This window comes from Zonotrichia leucophrys, chromosome 8, assembly GCF_028769735.1.
Source record: "Zonotrichia leucophrys gambelii isolate GWCS_2022_RI chromosome 8, RI_Zleu_2.0, whole genome shotgun sequence".
In the NCBI taxonomy this organism is placed as follows: Eukaryota; Metazoa; Chordata; class Aves; order Passeriformes; family Passerellidae; genus Zonotrichia; species Zonotrichia leucophrys.
This window is the reverse complement of record NC_088178.1, coordinates 24,245,062-24,265,842: the sequence shown is the minus strand read 5'-3', so window position 1 is coordinate 24,265,842 and position 20,781 is coordinate 24,245,062. Positions and strand designations below refer to the sequence as shown.

The 20,781-nt window shown below is 41.7% G+C and overlaps 1 protein-coding gene across 9 annotated transcripts in view; it reads right to left on the bottom strand.

Moving 5' to 3' along the window:
- The window catches only part of ELAVL4 (ELAV like RNA binding protein 4), an 80,169-nt gene that overhangs the window by 3,248 nt on the left and 56,140 nt on the right, over positions 1–20,781 (bottom strand). For all 9 annotated transcript variants that reach the window (XM_064720528.1, XM_064720524.1, XM_064720523.1 and 6 more), the window contains exons 3-6: positions 15,783–15,886; positions 5,709–5,862; positions 5,134–5,359; positions 3,722–3,760 (exon numbers count right to left, since the gene is read on the bottom strand). In XM_064720528.1, the coding sequence (XP_064576598.1) occupies positions 3,722–3,760; positions 5,134–5,359; positions 5,709–5,862; positions 15,783–15,886 (523 nt within the window). The remainder of the gene's footprint in view (positions 1–3,721; positions 3,761–5,133; positions 5,360–5,708; positions 5,863–15,782; positions 15,887–20,781) is intronic.

The window sequence follows — 20,781 nt, the reverse complement described above, 5'->3', positions numbered from 1 at the left end:
GTCAGGATTCAGCTGTAACGGTAGCTTCTTCAGCTAAAAATACTATTAGAGAGATGTCTCTAAGTGGTAGATTTCATTTCTCCTCCTAACGTGGTCCTTAATTGACATACACTGGGGAAAAAATCCAGGTGATAAAGAGTCCTAAAGCTAGGCCGCATAGACAAGAAGGTTTATGCAGCAATTGTAGAATAAGTAGAACATAAATACAATTAATGAGCACATCACTGATACCTTCATACTGTGAGGCTTCATTTCCACGACAGGCTTTAGGTCCTTCAAAAAGACAATGCAGGAACTAACTCCCAGAATTCAACAGAGCACCCTACTGTTTTCTCCCTCGCTGTCCTTTGGGACTTTACCTCGAATATCCAAAGAGAGCAGATAAAGCCAGGTGTTTAGGAACACGGATCCATCACGGGATAACAAAGGCTGGGCAAGATCTAGGGAGATCATCTGATCAGCCTCCTGCTCCAAGCAAGGCAAACTTCTCAAATGAGACCTGCTGCTCATGGCCCTGCAGAGGGAAGCTTAGGAAATCTCCAAGGACAGGAATGCCGCTCCTGCAGCCACTGCTGCAGTGCTCCATCCTCACTGCAGATGAGTTTCTCTAATCCTCAAGTGGAATTTCCCCTGCTGCAGCCTGTCACTGCTGATTCTTGTCCTCCTGCGTCTGACCTCTGCGAAAAACTCGGCTTCACCTTCTTTCTAAAGCCCCTCGTAGGCAGCTGAAGGCAGCAGTCAGGGGCTAAACTCCACATTTGCCTGTCCCGAATTTCAGCGTGTTCCTGCAGCTTTCCAAGGTCTCCCCAGTGGCAGCCATGGCCAGCAGCAGTGACAGCCCCTGCTCCTCACCAATTTAGTGTCACCAGCTAATGCGAGCAGGGCGCAGCGCAGCCCATGACTCAGGTTATTAATGAAGATGTTAAGCAGTATCAGCCCTCAGGATCAACATAATTTTCCTTTCATCAGTGTGGAAAAAAAATTGACATGCTTTCTGAAGCTACACTTTGGGATATGTTTTAAAGTAACAACTGCACAGAGGAAACGTCTTAAAAAATCCAGTTTCACGTGTACCTTCAATATGATGAGTTTCAATACCAGAATGGAATAATAATTCCTCAGGATTTTCTGAGCGATGATTGAGGGAGCAGAGGGAGATACTCTGTTGCTGAGCGAGTTCTTGAGCTCTCCAAAACTTTTTACACTTGTAATAATTTCCACATTTCGCAATCTGCACAGTATTATGCAGTGTATATTAAATAACCATAAAGGAAACTACACACTTGATGGTTGCTCACTGTTCTGTTGACGCCTGACGGCACTTTTTATGTATATTCAGGGAAAAAGAAGACACTTGGAATATACATCTTAAGCTGAGGATCATCACTAGGGTGTAGCTGTGCTGTAAATGAGCAGTTCACAAATGCTCACAGCATCAGATCCTCAGGAAGGTTTGCAGACAGTTTATTAAAAATCCATGGCAATTTTCCAACTCAACTTCACTTTTGCAAATCCTTATCTCGACACATTTTAGTTTCTCTACCGCACAGTGAAACCAGTGACATTATCAGAACAGTTCAGCACAGAAAGGCTGGACAAGGCCAATTTCTACTGCTCTTTCCACTGCAGGTGGAAATAAGGATTGGAAATAAGGCACAGCCAGGCTTGTACAAGCCAACAGCTTCAGCTCATTTTGAAATCTGCAAGATGGGACTTCAAGCCCAATCACTGGCCAGTGCTGACTGTGCCAGCAACATACATAAGCCAGCAAACACTGCCTTTCTGGAATGTTTAAATTTAATGTGAAATACAACACTGAGGGACACACCATGCTCTAAGTAAGGATGAAATAAAACCCATACAATGCAAAGCCGTGCGTGTCACAATGCATTATAAGGCTTTGCATTTTAAAGAAATGCTGCCCTGATGCAAAGGGTTAAAGTTTCCTACAGTTCACTGGAGAGCAGCTTTTCCCTGGAAACCTTTAGGAGCTATGCAGCTTTCAACTATTTATGTGCCATGAGCACAGCAGCTGCTGTAAATCCAACAAAACACGCACGAAACTGGTGCAAGTGTATTGACACAAATACAAGATCACCTATCGCATAAGGAGCTTTGCTTCTAGCAAGTGATCTGAAATTAGCCTCAATAAAACCTTTTTTCCACATCAGCATGTCTCATTTTCCATCAGTACCACACAGTTAGCACAGGGAGAGCCAATCTCCTGCTTCTGAAGCAGCTTCAGAAATTATCAGTGTGGTATTTTTTGTCACCCTGCACCTATAAATTCAGGTTTTGCTAGTGCAGGTACAATTGCCAAGGTTTGCTGAGAGGATATAAGAACTAATTTAAGATGCCTGCAAAATGACTTTGAACACTGCTGTGTTTTTAGAGTAATGCTGCAGACAATGTTGAGAAAGCAGATGTATAACCTATAAAGTCAGGTAATTGCTCTTTTCCTCTGCTCAGGCTGAGCCTATCCTGCACCGCACACCAGCCCAATTCCAGCAAAGGAGCAGCAGCAAAAACCCAGGCAAGCCTCCCAGCACAAACCCATCCTTCTGACACTGACCTGCACCTGGACAGACACTCAGCTGGGAGAGTTTCCATGTTTCTGATGAGATTTCAAGGAACAAATAAGGTGGGAGAGCACAGGAGAAGGGCAGTGTGGCAAAATCAGGGGGTTCTGACTCCCCACATCCCCATCACCACTCAGGATACCCCAACACAACCAACGTGCCCAGGAACACCAGCACTGCTGCTGCTGGGGAGGAGCTCTGGTTTGATTTTCCTCTTTTGAGTATTCAAGAGTTCAGAGCTGCACTGAGTTACTGAGGGGTTAAACCCCACCTTAGTGTCTGCTACTAGCTACTGTAGAGATATACTTACCATACCTTTTAGAGGATGAGCTTCAAACAAAAGCTCAAGCAATTTTCAAGTGTGTTGAGTAGACCATTTCAGAAGATTAAGGAGTACCTTCCCATCTTAATCTGGACATTTTAGGGCAACATCAGGAATAAGACTACACACCTTTGTTTTGCTGCAAGGATCGCTTATGCTGATGTTGCCATTAAAAGAAACACTAACACCACATCATCTCATTTTAGCTACCAAACATACTCATGGAACAGCAGAAATGTTGACAGATCAGCTGAGCTTTCACGCATGCGTGCACATACAAACACACAGCTATTTTAAACAAACAAAAAAACAAATTTCAAGGACTGAAAAAAAAATTCAAAGTATTAAACCTGTAACAAAAGAAACTTTGGGCTGATTGAGGTGCACACAGCTGTATTTTCAAGTCAAACTTATGATGTGGTCTTAACTGTGAGAGACCACAGCAGCCTAATTCTGATTTTTGACTTAAATTTTCCATTATCAGATCAGAGATTTGTTAAAAACTCCAGTTGATAGTTTTGATTCTGCAAAAAGCACCACTTAGCAGAGCAACTGCAATTTCAATGCTTGTAGCTGTGGCACCTAAACCATTTGAGAAGCCCACCTGTAAATAAAAAAAGGTTGAAAAACCCCACAGAACTTGTGCGTGAGGCCTTTAAAGTAACAAAACCAACTGAAGTCCAAACTTAAAAAGAATTTGACATGCTGGTGGAAGAAAAGAAGGGATAAAAAAAATAAAGTTAGTGAATTAAAAAAAAATAAATTGTAGCACCAATCTGTGCCAACACGGACATCTGGCAATCTGTGGAATTCTAATTACCTCTTTACGCCATAGGCCATATTAAGCAAATTGTCCAGCCTGAAAAGAGAAGGAGGGTCTTTGGGTTAATGTCTCACAGATGGCAAGATCGCTCAATGGAACTATTATTAATAGTGTTCCATTTTCAAAGAAGAAACGTTCAACAAGTTTCCCACACATCTAAGGAGCCTAACAACTCCCAGCCTGCTTTGTTAAGTCTGAGGTTGTGCTTAAATTTCCACCAGAGCATTTAAAAGCCTTTTTTAAACTTGTCTACAGTCTAGAGAAAAGCTTAACCTTTATAGCTTGGTTTTAAAAGATGCACTTAGGATTTGTCTTTTTTTTTAAATAATTCAACTTTTTTTGGTAATTTACAGTTAATTTAAAAATAAAATATTAAGTCCAAAACTGCTGGAACAGGAAAACTTCTTGATAATCTGCTTTAGTATAATACATTCTCCCAATTTTATTATATATATTTAGCATTAATCCTTCATGACATGTCAATCTAAATTGACCACCAAATTTGGTAGAATTTAATCATCTGCTTTCCATGGCAGCACAATAAAGTCCTTCTGTCCATGGAAGGATTCAGTGATAACCTCAATGGACACAGCTGCATGCCAAAGACACAAAAACAAGTGTAAATTTAATGTATCCAATGACTGACTTTTTATGATCTTTAATTCATTAGCACTTTCCATCACTGACAAACTAAAATTACTTCTGAATAATTCTCTAAAGCCAGTGTGCAACTCAGTTATGCAAATATGTCCAAGTTTTCTTTCTTGAAGGCAGACTTTTTTATTTGAAAGCTGGGTTGCCTGAGAACTATTAAGTATGAAAGTAATAGGAACATCACATATTGCTAACTCTGCCTTATGCATCAGATGGAAACAGTATGCTCAGAATGCAAAGCATAAAACATCCCCAAAAGCATCTGAAGCCTCACACCAAAGACTAACACAAGGGCTCTTTATACTAAGAGCGGATATCTCAGGCTAATAAATTTAATGATACTCCTGCTGACTGGGACAGACTCAGCTTTTTTCCTGCTACCAATCCACTGTCATTAACATCAAAGTCTAAGCTGCATCAAAACTGTAGTAATATAGCAGAAAATAAAAGCATTACCCAAAAAGAGAGAAAGAACAGGACAGTCACTGCTCATTTGATTACCAGAGTAACTCTATTCTGTCCTCCCTTTTTCTGTGAGCCTTCATGAGATCTGATTGTACAGTACTTCAGCTGTTTTAGTAAATACAACATGACTACTGCTGTCAGCAGATTTTCCTCCTCATTCTCCAGGAAAGAATATTTAATTTTACAAACAAAATCAGGTCAGCCTACGCAACTAAAGCATATTTTCCTGCACAGCACCTGCCCCACATTGTTGTCGCTGGTGGAACCTCAGTTCTTTTCCAGGTAATTACCTGAATCTCTGAGCCTGGTGGTGAAGTGGTCCAGGGTAGCGTCTGTTGGGAGACTGATACAGCTGTGAAAGGAGTGCCTGGCTTGTTTTCTGGCTGGGGTTATTGGCAAACTTCACAGTAATTGGTTCTGTAGCACCACTAGGCTTCTGGCCATTTAGTCCCTTTATGGCTTCTTCTGCCTCTATTCTCTTATCAAAACGGATAAATCCCACACCTCGAGAAACCCCTGGGAAGTAAAAACATGTGAAGAGATGAATATTTGTAGGAGCAGCCTCATTTATGCAACGAACAAACTGAACATTGGGTTCAACTTCTCACAATAGGTGGTTTGCAAATTAAGGCAAGTCCTGTAAAGAAAAATCCTCTTCCCAATCCCAACGAATTTAAGTAAACAATATTCTGTATTTTGATAGTTCCTCATTAAAGAGGCAGCAGTTATACCTCTAGTTACATTTATAAGGAAACAGACACTGCATTTTACACTACAAGTCAAAAAAACCCAGCTGCAGACATTAGCAATTTTGCCACTTCCAAAAGAAAAACCATGCACTTATCAAGAAAAGTTTTCTTTTAACCTGTGACTTGATCAACCAGAATCCGTGAGGTGATGATGCGCCCATATTGTGAGAATAACTGCTCTAATTCTTTCTGGGTCATGGTTTTGGGAAGGCCGCTGACATACAAGTTCGCATCCCGGATGGAGGCCGAACTTGGACGGGCATACGACACCTAGGAGAGAAAAGAGCGGAGTGTTAGTGAGCTACAGCCACCCTGGGCATTTTGGACAGATCATGTTCTCTTCTTTCACAAGACACAACCCTGCAGTTCAGACAGGACCTGTTCTGCCAAACCAGCAGAGCCAGGAAAGGCTGAGGAACAAAGGAAGAGCTGCAGAGACCTTAAAACAGACACAAGGGTTCTGAAGTGCAGTGATAAAACCCCATTGTTCAGAGGTGGATTAATGTGCACCTTCCCACGCACGGCTCTGTGAATCCCCCCCACGGCTGTGGGTGTGTGGATGATTTGCCGTAGCCAGCCCCGCACGCTCAAGTTCCTGCATGTTTTTCTTTTCCCCCTCCAAGTGTCTGAAACAGATCAGGTTATTTGCAGAGCGATCTTTTGTGCTCTCTCTCTTTGTGTTTGCATCCTGAGCTGGCAAGATCTGTTCTGGATGAACAGTAAAGTACTGGTGAAATTAGACTAAATGAACATCTGCTCAGGGAGCTGTAGACTGACACTCATTGTCGGATCTGCAATTTATCACGAGAAGTTCCCTTGCATTATAAAGCCCAGAATCAGACCATAAAATATTATGACCGAGCAAACAAGAAAATCTAGCTGTGGCTCTGCATGTGTGCTGTTGGAAAATTACTAATTCAAGCCTCTTAACTGCTCTTCTACCTATGAATCAGATTTATAATTATAATAGGTGCATAAAAAGCCTTCTGCACTTTTAAAATAATATATACATTTAGAATAAACACATTTAACATAATAAAAACACTTCCTGGATAAAGCCTAATGGCAAATTTTCAGCACAGATCATGAATTACTTTGCAGCACATCTGAAAAAGCATTGGAAACCAAGCTGAATATTCTGCACTTCATTTTGATTTATTTCAATATAAACAGATCAGTGCTCTCCTGCATTGTCTTAAAATGTGTCTAGGAAGGAAGCGGGGGGGTTCCCGTCACGAATACAATACATTCAGCAATTGTATTCCCTTTTTCCCGAGCCTCAGCCTGAACACAGATGATGTCAAATGCATGTCTATGTGTTTTATGTGTCAAAGAGTTGTCTTTATGCACTCCACACCTAAAAATAGATGTTGACTCAACACAGAAAATTATGTTAATGACTAATATTTGCTTCCACAGTCTTCTCTGCATAATAGCAGACAAACTCTAAAGATACTAGATTTTAAGGTTTTTGGCAATTTCTTTATAACTTACATGTTTGTCCATAACCTTTTAAGTCTAACATTTACAGAGAAGGCTGGGGAGAGGCGGTGGAAAATTCAGGGAAAGAAATATGAAATAGAGGTTAGAGAAAACATTTGCATCAATGGAGGCAAGCTCAGGCACACAGCACAAAGCAGACGTGAGAAGAGCAGAAACCTTCAGGTGCTGAAAGGAAGAAGGATATTGGGGTAGAAAATATTTTGTGCCACAGCCCTGATGGGGCGCAGCATTTGCATCACTTCCCTGCTGGTTCAGAACATCCCTCTGATGGACCCAGGACCAGAACACACATGATGGCATCACTTGGCTTTTATGTAACAAGGCTCAATCCAGACCCTGGGGATACCAGGGACAATCACATGGTGCTTTCACCTACAGCTTCGTTTGGTGCTGGGGCATTTGGAAAAGCAGATTCTCCCTCCCCACTCTGCAAATGCCTCATCTTGAGAGGGCACTGTAAGAGTTCAGGCATCTACAGTTTAACCTACTTTAGAAATAACAGCTTAAAAAAACATTTAAGAGCCTCTCTGGAGTGAGGGTAGGGATCTTACCTATTCCTCAAAACTGAGAGCAGCAAAATGAATAAAGTTCCTGGGCAAACAGCCAGGGGTTTCCTTTGGGTTTCTCACTCTGGCACATTCATTAACCAAATGCCACGTTACAGGGAAGATGAAAAGTATTGGGATATGCAAAAAACACTACTTCCCAGAGCAATGAGTGCCTGACATTTTATATATATATACACTTCTACTTACAGAAGGCTCTCTGCTCTCCTGGGCCTTGCAGGCAGGCAGAGGAAGGAGAGGCTGCTCACACTCCCAACCCTCCACTCACGGCACATGTGAACACCTATTGCTGCTCAGGTCTAGTTTTTATTTCCTCCTGCAAACATTCAGGCTGCAGGGGAGCCTGAGCCAAAGAAAGAAGCTGCCAAAAGCAACTCAGCCGTCTTTAATATCAAGGAGAAAAGGTTGCGGAGCTGAATGGACTCAAGGCTAGCAATGTCAATTATTTATCTGCTTTTGAATCTTTTTCATCTTCCCTCTGAGGTCAGCCAATGACAAATCGATCGGTTAGAGTGTGCCATCCTGCTTTCAAGCTATTATTCAGTTAGTGCTGAGGACGGGATGTCTTCCCGCGTGTGAGCTATCAAAGGAAGAAATCGCCCACCCTGACCCTCCATCACACCAGAAGCTCCTTATGCTGTGTGAGTTAAAATGGGAGCAAAAACCAGCTCCCATTTTATCCCTGCAAACCGCAAAGCGCTGCGTGAGGACACTGCATTAATTCTTTATATTCACACTCAAAAATGATTTTTTTTTTCCTTTCCTTTGCTCACGGCAGTGTTAGCACCCTGTAATGAAACAGAGCGTTGAAACAGAAAAGAGTATGAATTCCTTGTGGTGGCTAGGACTCCAAATAATGAGCTAGAGAACACCAAGCTACTGTTTGACCCAGGCATTTCTCAGCATTAAAATGTTTGTCCGCTCGTACAACGGTTGAAGGTCGAACCATGGTGTTGGATTTCACTGCAGAAGATCATTCAGGAGTTCTGCGGTCAAATTTGCAAGGAAGATAATAAAATATTGTAGAATTCATTTAATGGCTTGCTGGCCTCAGATGTTAGTTTCTATAAATACATTTATAATAACTATGAAAAACATTTAATAGGACATTTCTCATCTGACATTGAGCATTAGCCTGTGTAAGGGCTTCTCTTCATAATAAACAGTGATCTCCAGAGGCTGCACCACTGTTTCCCAACACCACTGCAGCATCAGAAGGTACAGCATTTCATATCTTCTATGGCAAAGCACATTTTTCTTCAAGTGCACAAAAAATATCTCCAAGTAATTATCTTCCCTATTGATTTCCTACCTGCTTTCCCATATAGAAAACTTTTTTGAAGAATTACTAACCTCGAGACTCTTCAGAACATAAATTGAAGCGGTCTGGCCTTCCCAAGCCAGAGCCCACAGCAAAGGCACCCAGAGGCATGAACGCATCCCATTTATCTTCTGGAACAAGCAACAGCAGCCATTTGAACACTGCCACTCAACCACTTTGCTGCTGCTCCCTGTAAGAGAAGCCTTCTACTCCTGTGCTAATCCTGGACTTCTCAAACATCTCCAAGTCCACTTCTAGGAGCCTCCTTGTAAAATTTAACTCTGCTCTGAAGAGGAACTGCATCATCTTTCCTGAATGATTTGCTCTGCCAGCGCAGCCACCCCGCCCTGGACACACCTGAGCAGCAACCAAGCAGCTAATTCTGCAGATACCAACCTTCTCTGAGATGTGCCTTGCTCTGCACCTACCATTCCTCACCTGGAGAATGGGACACCATGCAGGAGCCTTGAATCAGGGTGCAGCACAGGCACCCAAGGACCACACCAATCACTCACCCAGCACACCTCTCAGCCACAAGCAGCTAAGGGGCTGGATGTCAGTGTTAAGTGACTCCCTGGGCAGCTTTCAGAAAGTTTGTGTAACATTCAAAAACACCAGACTCCTTGGTGACCTTAATACAGAGACTTTGCTTTGTCCTTTTGTGACTCCCCGAGACACAGGATTTCTTGTGTGATTTTTGGGGTGAGTCACTTGGCTTTTTTCTGCCTGAAGTCCAGTTTAAAATGGGGACAACCCTTCCCTCACTTGCTGCCCCTTGTCCCACTAGTACAAACTGGAACAACTTTAACACAACCAACTCAAAAGCCTCACACGTAAATAAAGCACAGTTTCACTTGTTTAATGCACATCCAGGACTAGAAGTAAAATCATCTTAGCACCAGTGAACAGGCTATGGCAGAAAGAGACATTTCCTCACAACCACTTCCAGACCCTCAACTGTGTCCTAATTTTGTGCAAAACCAGATTTGAGACACCCTCCTGTGAAAGTTCTGTGCTTTGTCAGAACAAGCAAACACAAAAGCCCTCTGATCCAGAGGCTGAAGACCAGGATGTGGAATACTTTCACATCTGATGCTTGCACTGCTCTGTCCTTTCTCTTCACTAAGCCCTTGGCTGGAGGATGGAGGGGAGTGACGATGCACTTTACTGTTGAGCGATTCAATGCCATTTTACAGAGATTAATTATAATTGCAGGTACAATGGTCTATCCCATCATTTCAGGAAAGACATCCATAGATAATAACCTAGGAACACTCCTGGCTGTATCAAGAGCAAGGCTAAGAGAAATAATTGCTCTGGCTCGGTGGAGTGAAAAGGACTCACTGGCAAAACTGAGGCAGTAAAAAGAAAAATCCCGATTAAGCGAAGATGCATGAAATTAAGAGGCAGAGACTCTCTGGTGCCTGCTGAAAGCAGCAGAACCAAAGCTGGACCTAAAAGGTCCAGCAGCACTGAAAGGTCCTCTGAGCACCAGTATCACCGCAGGCCAAAGAGTGGAGGAAGGTTTGTTAACAAGCACCACAAAGTCCAAAGGGTTACACTGACAGAGGCTCCTAAAGAGCAAAACAGGAGTCAACTTTAGTTGAGGCTTTCCAGGTTTGCAGCATCTTTCAAGTTTCTGGTCCAAGATTTTGTCTTGGGGAGCAGCAGCCACAGCAAATGACCCCTCTTTGACTAACTGTGAGCTACCATAAACAAGACCAAGCAGTTAATTTTAGACGGAGCTATACAACAGCTACATCCCAAATCTGCAGTTTGTGCCTGTAATGTGAATTTTCAGAAAAGGGGGGAAAAAAGGGGCTCAATGCACACAAGACACTCAAAAATGCAAATCTCTCCTTGCTGCAGTCCAACATACCCAGCCACTCCCAGCACCTTCCAACATCCCAACCTTCCATCTCTTCCTCCTTGCAGAGCATCCAAGCTCTTCTCTGTACACCCTCTCCTTACCACCCAGCCCTGCACATCCCATTTCTTCAGAGGGACAGGAGGCTGCAGGCAGTGCCCAGCAGGCTCGGTGGCCCTGGGGAGGCTGTGGAAAAACACGGTTGGAAAACACCAGGTTTAGGCTGAGCACTGCACCAAGGGCACCCAACACCAGAGCTCTGCTACCATCGCTGTCAGCAGCCCAGCACCTTCTGGCTGCCACCCAAACTGTGCTGAGCTCCCCCACAGCTCCCCAGGAGTCCAGGATGGGGTGCAGGAGATGCAGTCTCCTCCCCAGCCCTCCCTGCTGCAATCCCTCCTCCTCCTCTGCGCAGCACGGCTGGAAGGCAATCTTTTTGACAAATGACTTTGTAGGACAGAGAAGTCTGAGGCTGCTGTTATTTGGTTACCCTACAGTGACAGGATGGTTTGTAGTTTTGTGGACAATTACAAGAATTAACATGGACAGATTTAGAGCCTGAGTTTTGTGGAAATAGCTGGCATTTTGAAAAATGCCACAGAAACCAAGATAAATAGGAAGATCTTTCAGCAGTAATGTTACTACTTTATTTTCAGAAAAAGCAGCATTACTTTCTCCCACAGCCTTATTTGCTGTATTTTAAACTAGGACCATCCAGACCTATTGATCAAAATGGGAGAATAAAGAATACAGAATTCCATGCTATTTATTAAATTTAACTGATAATTAAAATAACTAGAAAAAGTCTCTGAGCACAGAGGAACCATCTTATCTGTTTGGTATTTTACCATCGGATAGATACGATGGATTTTAAAACTGGAGCTTGTCAAGGGCTCGGTGAACCCAGATTCCTTCTCCCCTCTCTGGGGACATCTCCCCAGCTCCAGCAGTGTCACAGCATGTACCTGCTCCTGTGAGGGAAGGAAGAAGCAAACCTATTTCTCAGGCAACAGAGAAAAAGGAAGAAAGGGGTGCACAAGACTGCACTTCAGGGGGTCACTGGCTCTTTTTAGATTTCAAACTTCCTTTCAAAACTGTTCTGCCCTTGTTCCAATGAGGCCAGGTCACCTGAATCCCCAAGTAAATTGTAAAACACTTCCCTTGCATCCTTTCAGGCGTTGTCCTTTTTTCAGGGCAAAGCAGCAGTTTAAACAATCTGTACCCCATGCATCACACATCTTATTTTCCTTCTGATATTTGATGCAACTGAATTGCCAGGCAATCTTCAACAGCAGCAGTGACCTTTCATATGCTTTTATGGATGGGCAAATTTAATTTCTAAAAATAGATTCAATTTCTGGAATATATATTTATTTCAACACACTGTCTCTTCCCTCACTCTAAACTGTTTTGCAGAATTATGTCAAGCTTTAGCTGTAAAAATAAAGTGAAGCTTTTCGCTCTCACAAGAAGATGATGCTGCTATAAAATGGCGTAAATAAAATATGCACTATGATCAGCTGAGGAAGAACAAAATGTGTATAACCTATTACCACCAAACACAACTCCCTCCAATGCTTTTCCCCAACAGATATTCTGTAAATCGTCACCTCTCAACTTTGACTTGAAAGGGCATCATTGACTTAAATAAAATGCACATAAATATTTTAGCTGCTAGAGTGAAAAGGGATTATTTATCATAACAATGACAGAATAAAAAGAACATTTCTCCAGTTATTTTAGTCCACACATCAGAGCCGACTGTGCCTGGCTGTTCTGCTGATCCTGCTATTAAGCCAGTTCCTCCTGTGACTGCATGGCTGTTTTGCAAGGCATCAGGAGAGAGAGAGAACATTAAGCTGCCACAAAAATGTTACAGAAGTGAAAAGGACAGCATCTTGGGCCTCATGCATAAAATACATACATTATTTTTAAACAGGAATTAAGCCTTGTGGGGTCAAAAAATGAGTGCAAATGCAACTCCCCAGAGCCACCTCATGTTCAGTCAAGGTGCAAGGAACAGCAGAGCCCACGACACAGATGCGACAATGCCAGCAGGACCACAGTGACCTTGGCAGTAGAAGTAATTTGCCACTGTAAAAGGCTTTCACAGATTACTCATTTCAACTTGCTTTCCATTAAAACAGCTTCCAAAAGGCAGCCAGAGAAATTCCACCTGGACTGCAGCTACCCAACATACACAGACAGGAGCCAAGGTTCAGCCCATCCATCAATAAGATATTTACAGATTGATTCTGAAGCAAAAAAACCCAGCCACATTCATAAAGCAGAACAAAGTAATCTTCAGTACTTTTCCAGCTCAATGTTGTTCTACTAAATATTTTTTAGCCTGCAAAACTATGTGCTACCGAATTCATTTCTAGATGTTCTCTTGAGAGAGGTTTTTTTAATGCACCCATGGTGCATTTTTAGTAACTGTAAAGGGCATCTGTAGCTAAAGTAATTGGGTCTGATAATTAAATATAGTAGTTCCACAAGTTTAAATACTTCAGCCTTACAAAGGAGGACAGTGAGATGCTGGAAAGCAGCATGTGGGGGCAACGGGCAGTGAGGAGGTTCAGCAGTGCTGAGTTCTGCTCCTCATCACCTTGAAACCCTTTGGAAACCAGAGAGCTCTCCAGCAACACAAATGCCACTGGCAGCACTGAATGCACCTGATTTATCCCTCAGTGTGAACACTGGGAAAGCTCCATCCCCACTGCACGGTACTAGGGAATGCAAACCTTATTTATCAGGATTTCCAGAAGTAAAACATAAATAAAAATATAAAAAAGCCAAGGGGGTAAAGGTAAGGTAATCACATGTGATTCTGCAATGAAAAACTGGGTTGGAAACTACTGATTGGATGTCCCTGGGGCCAAAACTTTGGCTGTTGGGATAGAAGGCTCCCTTGGGTTCGTTTTAGGCAACTGCATAAAGCCAACTTTATTTTAAAAAAATCCCAAACCCTATGCTTCCTCCCAGCCATAGAAGAACTTATGCAGCTCCTGTGCATGTAGATTAAATCAATCTCTTTGCTTATTATAAAATTTTAACAGCTTTCAAAAGCCCCCTCCCAAAATGTCCTGTTATTCTATGCTAGTCTACAAGCTATTAATGAACATGCAAACCCCAAAATAAACCACTGAATTTCTAAAACTTATACTGAATTTAAAAAATGTACCACGAATAAGATTTTACACAGGATATTCCCAGATAACAAAAGTCTTACTACAGATGATAACAAAGCATAATGGTTTAATTTTGCATGTGAGAAATGTATAATAATAATTGGTGTGGGTTCCAGTTTCTGGAGGTCTTTTACTGCATGAGTTTTCTGTAACCTTGAAATATTATAAATGTAATAGTATTGCTCTGGTTCACAAAAAAGAAAAACAGAGGCAAAGCAGCAGAGGTACTTAGGGACAAGAAATGCAGTTCTTTCCTACGGCTGAATAATGTTCAAAATATACATGTGCTGCATGAAAAACTGATCTAGATTTTCCAAGTTCTACTGAATTCTTAATAAGCATTTTCAAAATATTTTTCCCCGATAATGTGCCTTTAAAAGCAATTTGGAGAGCAACTTTTCACTCTAAGTGGAAACTGCTGAGTCCAAGCCTGCATTTCCACCTGCAGCAGTTGATAAGATGGCAGATTTTGCTGCCTCGCCTTACATATTCCTGTAAGTGTTTCCATTAGCTCTACAAAACCATGCTGTGAGCATTTTGATGCGTGGCCCACATGCCTGTCTGTGGGATGGGATCTGGATGGTCTGAGGGAGGTTTGGAAGCAGCCTTGCCTATGAAATCCATCAGCTGCTCCACCACTTTCATAACCCTCCGCTCAGCACTTCTGCTCCTCACTGATCAAACATCAGGGGAAAAACTTGCTTGAAACAATCCTCAGAAATACACCAGAATCCAATAAATACTTTTGCTTTAGGGAATACCACTTGGTCCAAACCACAATCTTTAGCCAGACTGCCAAAACCCACAGTATTGGCTACATTACATTGTATCTTTTTTTGCAAGATACAACATCACTGACATTACTTGTACCAACATTCAGTACAGTAAAAATTCTATTTTTATATTAACACTTTTAGCTTTGAAATACAAATTAACTACAGAAGAAAAATTAAGAAAATGGTGCAAATCAAAAGCCAGCATTCCAAAAAATGATCAAAGCAGTTTCAGATAATTTGAATCTGATCTGCTGTTTGCTCCTGTTCAATTTTTTGATTCACATCCCTTAAGCTGTATTATTTGTCAGAATTTGGGATGTGGAAATCTTCTGCAAGCTGTTCCAGAACAGCTTTATCAGCCATGCAGCAAAAACGGTGACAGTGTAGAAGCTTGCTTTTCTTGTGAGACCACTTAAGGAGGTCATTGAACAACTAATGGTCTATTACAAACAATGAAATAACAGACTTCGGTGGGAAGCCTCCAGCTTTTAAAAAATAAATCAAATTAAGGATGTGGAAATTCAGAAAATTTTTATTTTGAGAATGACATATTCTAACTTGTAAGAAACATGCTTTCAACACCTGACAATGACAGGAGTGTCACTAAAGGAGATCACTCTGACAAAGTATTTCCTATGAAAACATAAGGAAACATGTAAGTTCTGAATACATCATCAGGTACTTCACCTGTTTATGGATAATGGTATCACTCTGGCTGTTCTATTCTACATTTAAGCCTCACTGTCATGCTTTAAAGAGCTTCCTGTTACTTTCCCCTCTCTTTAACAATAGCAGCAATTTCGGAGAAGAGAGATTTCATCTTCTGCATGTCTGCTCATTGTTCCAAGGAGGAGCTCGTTAACCCCCTTACAATGGAGAATAAAATAGTGATGAAATTGCCAGAAACAGTTCCAACTACTTTCTCCCATTCCTGAATTGAGCAAAAGGCATTTTATATTGTCTTACCTTTATGGTTTTGGTCTGGAGTCTGAGTCCATTTAAAGTGTTAATGGCTTTCTCTGCATCCTTTGGATCAATGTAGTTAACGAATCCATACCCTAAACTCTGCCCTGTTGAAACACAAGAAAAAGAAAAAAGGACTCAATATTTTTCAGCACAGGAACAGCTTTCAAGAGTAGAAGCACAATATTCTTACACTGTTCATTTCATCCCTGCTTTCCCTTAGAGTCTCTATGCTGTTTTTCACCATTTCTTTATCTCCTTAATACAGGGGGAGCCATCATAAATTTAAACTGCTGCTCTGAAGATCCTTCTGTAAGAACAAGAAGCAGCAACTCCTCACCCTGCCTTCCCCAGGAGTTTACTGCAAAGCTTCTATGAGGCTTGACAGCAACAGAACTGTGTAATAGTTTTGTGCTGAGCTCCTAATAAATATAACTGGCTGACCTGCCAGTAACAAGGCCACCTCTTAAAATTAAATAAACACACACATATAATTTTGCTGCTGTTTATAAACAAATATTGAAGTATTTAAACCACAAAACTAGGAAACTGCATTTTTACACTAACCTCGAAGGAGCTGAGGAACAGAAAACCACCTTTACATCTCTTTTTACTGCTCAGTGAGCAGCCAGTAAGTAAATAGGAGAAGGGACAGCCCAAATTGCAGCCGGGCGAGGGACCACATTAGAGCTCCCCTTGGAGCATTCGAGATGACAGCAAACCCAAACAGTGCAACAACTGCTGCTGTGCACGGGATGGCAGGAGGCCCCTGCAGCAGCCAAAAGCCTTTCAGCAGCTCCTGCCTGCCCAGCCAGACCCGTGTGTGTGTATGTGTGTATGTGTGTGTGTCTGCAGCAGAACAGACCCGGGTATAACTGGGCTAAGTGACCCAGGGCTGAGAGGCCGTGCTGTGGGCACTGCAGGGATCACACACACACACGGCTGTGGGGCTGCACAGGGCTGGGAGAACCCCATCCACAGGGATCTCTTCCCAATTCCCAAGCAGCAGCTTTGCAGCACCAATTCTATTAATGCAACGTGACAGACAGCCGCTTCCAGATCCCTTCCCTTCCAGCATCCTACTGAACTTATTTTGCATGTCTGGAAAACACAGGGTTTTTTTGTTTTTGTTTTTAAGGCACATGAACTCAAACACACACAGATAATCACGTTTCAAGAATCTGTAAGCCCAAGCAGGCAGGTGAACCATCCTGTCAGGCTCCCTCTCATACACCCTTCTGTGTATCTGGGGCACAGCAAGCCAAAAAACCACCTGTCCCTCGGCACTGATGTGCAGGGGATCAAAATGCTGCTGCTCACAGGCAGTGAGAAAGGAAACATGTGAAAATGCCTCCCCAGGAGAGGAGCAGCATTTGTGGAGGTTTCTAGCCACGGGAGCAGCAAGCAGCGACCCAGCTCCTGCTCACCAGGAGGAAGGGGAGCTTGGGAAGGCAGCTGCACACCAAGCGCCTTGATGTCCCCTGGAGGCACAGATCCTGCCTCCCAGCACAAAGCTTTGTTTCTTTGTCTCCTGGACTACAAAAAAGCATCTGTGTGTTTCTCAAAGTCAGACGCCACCAAAAATACAGCGTTTGCTGTAACACAAATACAGGGAGCGCTTCTGTCTTACGAAATCAGATCAAAGCCCTAAAAGCTGCTAACTATGCAATGGAAGACTTTAAAAATCCATGGAAACACTGCAGTTCATGCCTGAAATGCCCACATGCAGGCGAAGGAGAAGAAATGGCTGTTTTAACATACAATACAGCCAGGGAGCAATTCCATCCCATCAATTCAACTTCAGAAAAAAGTATAAAAACATACTCTGTCTTCCTGGAGAGCTGAACTAATCTTAGCAAAAATATTCTTACCCAAGTTACATGACATTAACCAAGAATGACCTGAAGTCTGGCTGAGCACAAAGCCTAGAGCAAAAATACTGTAAAGATACTTTCCCTGCCATGCCTTCTTCTGCTTGCCTACCTGAGGTATTTTATACAGCCCCAATTCCTGCACCTCTGAACACATCAAATCTTTGATACATTTAATCCTAAACAATCCTAGGGAGAGGAAAGCCATTCCCTAGGAAACAAACATCTTTTTATGGGGGGGAAGGAGACTCAAGGATCAGAGATGGATAACCTGTGTTTGTATCCTTTCCCTATTAATCATCTCTGGGCTTCAAAGGTACACAGAGAGCAGGAGTAGCTGATGTGAGACTGGGATTTGTGGCCAATGTCTGATCCTGGGCTTCCATGTCCAGCCACTGCTATTCTCAGGGCACATGGACTGACCAACCTCTACAATGCATACACTACTTCTCAACAATCTCCCATAAAAACATTCTCACTTCTGCAAGTACTCACACAAGAGAGACCGTGGACAGCAAACCCACAGATAGCACTAGCAGTAAGAAAGGGAAATATATGGCAATACAAGAAAATAATGAGATCACTATTACACAACATTTTTCTTTGAGTCCTCCAGTAACATTCAAGTTATTTAGATATCATCATCTCTCATTCTCACTACCAAGTGGCAATGGATAAATATATTTTCTCCAGCTGAAGGACAACATACCAAAACAAATAAAAGTTAGTCTTGTCTGCATGCAGGACTACAGAACCTGGTTTAATGAAAACTATTACACTGTCATACCATTTTTCTTTCAAATAACAGGTCAGAAACAAGATTTCTTCTTGTCAGTGTATTTACTCCTGGACATCAAGAAATATATGAAATTTGTAACAGGTTAGCAGGTCTGTTACTCAGAAGCATTTGGTTATGAATTCATATCCCACTGATTGCTATATTAGCTGTACTGTACGCTCACAAAAAAGGGTGAATACTCAGAATTTTGAGCACTGAATTTCTGTTAATTCAATGAATACCCTTTTATCTTAAAACCTCAAACTCCACACCCTTCACAGCCCATTGAAAGCTCGGTGCAGTTGTTTCCATCAGCAAATTCCTTCTGCTGTGTCCTGGCATAGACCTCACTGTACTAGTGAAGCTGAAGGGAAAAAATACTTCCCACTAAGAGCTTTCCACTTCAAGGGTCTATTTTGTTTGGTTACTTTTTATTTTCACCAATCTTGCCTAAATATTATCATGTGTTTAAAAACTGACACAAACACTTCAGTCTCAAAAAATTGAAAAGACAAACTCAGATTAGTTTTTTGTCTGTGAAAAGCTTTATGATGACTGTGGAAAACATCATAAAGTTTTACTGTGCTAAACACTTACAGTTAAGAAGCCAAAAAAATTTATACATGCAGCTAAAAACACGAGTTTCAAATTCCTCTCAAGAGCAATGTACCTTATGTCAGACAAAACAGACTCCAGATATGAAAGAACTAAAAATTGTAACAGGTGAAGAAAGGAAAGGATTTCTTCCAAAATACAGTAAACAGTATGAACTTCCCTATTTTCTTCATCATGTGCTCTTCCTGCATGTTCTCCAAAAGGGTAACACTTCTTTGGACACAATCTGGCAGCACAAAGCAAGCAGCTGGACCTCTCAGTGGGATCCCACACAGACACTGTAGTTCATTCCCATGCTACACTTCCCAGGAACAGCACCGTAAATAGTAAATATTTTCTGTGATTTGGAATCCAATAGTTCATCACATGCTGTGATTCAGTAGGTCAGGCAAGAGATATTTCTAGATGATCCTAAAACAACACCTTGTTATCTTGCTATTCCCACTGCTCTTTCCGAATGTTTTCTCTAGCAGCAGAAAATGGATAGTGGACCTCCCAGAATCTGGTAAGGAATAAGTCTAAAAATGAGCACTAACAGGGTTAGAAGTTATCAAGGACTTGACAGTCTTAAAAAAAACCAAAACAGGCAAAGCCAAGCCCAAGCTGGAAATGTACATGTTTTGCATTTGACAAAGTCCCATTTCAGAGCTGAAAATTGCACTTAAAACCAGTCGAGAAAGAAAATAGGAAAAAAAAATCAATTCACCCTTTATCATTTTTATCCATACAACCAAAAACCTGCAACTGTGAAAAAGGCAGTGTCAAAGACCTGCACCTTCCTTTACTTCCACTGTAAGCCAATCTACATTGGCCAATTCCATATTTATGCTAAGAAGTAAAGGGAAAACACACAGAAAAACCCCTCTAAGTTAGAACAGAAATATCATAGAAAACAGATTTTAAAAAGGCATAAAACCCCTCTAGTAAAGGTTGGAATACAAAATATTTTTTTTTTTAGGTTACTGAAAAAAGATCCCTTAACACTCATCCTGACTCACCAGGAGATACTAATAGTAACAGTACAGAGACAAGAAGCATTATGTACACCTGAAGAGGTATGTGAAGATATACCCAGGTGAATGCTAAACAGGAGCTCCTGAAGTTATATATGTTTAAATTAAATGATCTGGATTATTTGCAGAGAACAGACTCCAAAAAAAAAAAGGGGCTAATGGCTCTCTCTTGTGATTAAGAAATTCCAGGAGCCTGGAGGAAAAATGTTTGTAGTGGAATTCAGAGAGGGAGGACTGGACAGCCCAAGTACTTACAGGTCCAGCAGTGTAACACTGAGCAAGGCAAATTTACAGAATATCCAATACTGAACTTCAATAATAAAGAATTAGTGAGGGGGTAATAAAATCAATGTCAATCAAATTAAGTCTATGGAAAATAGATTCCGTCAAACTGAAATGACAACCTTCTTGATGAGATTACAAGTTTGACCTATAAATTTTAAGAATGCCATTTAATCAACATTGATATACTTGGTCTTCTCTAAAGGACTTGATTTGGTACTGCTTATTAATTGACTAAGACAAAATTAACAGGGCACACATTAAACGGATTAAAGAAGCCAACAGATCTCTTACTGGGACTTGTGAATAGGAAATCACGAGAAAGACCTGTAGGAAAGCATCTATCTCAGGAAACAGATCTTGGCCCTAAATTGTTTATTTCCACCACTAAGTGGAAAAAACCCAAACTCCTTGCTTGAGAAAATTGACTGCAGAAAGACAGA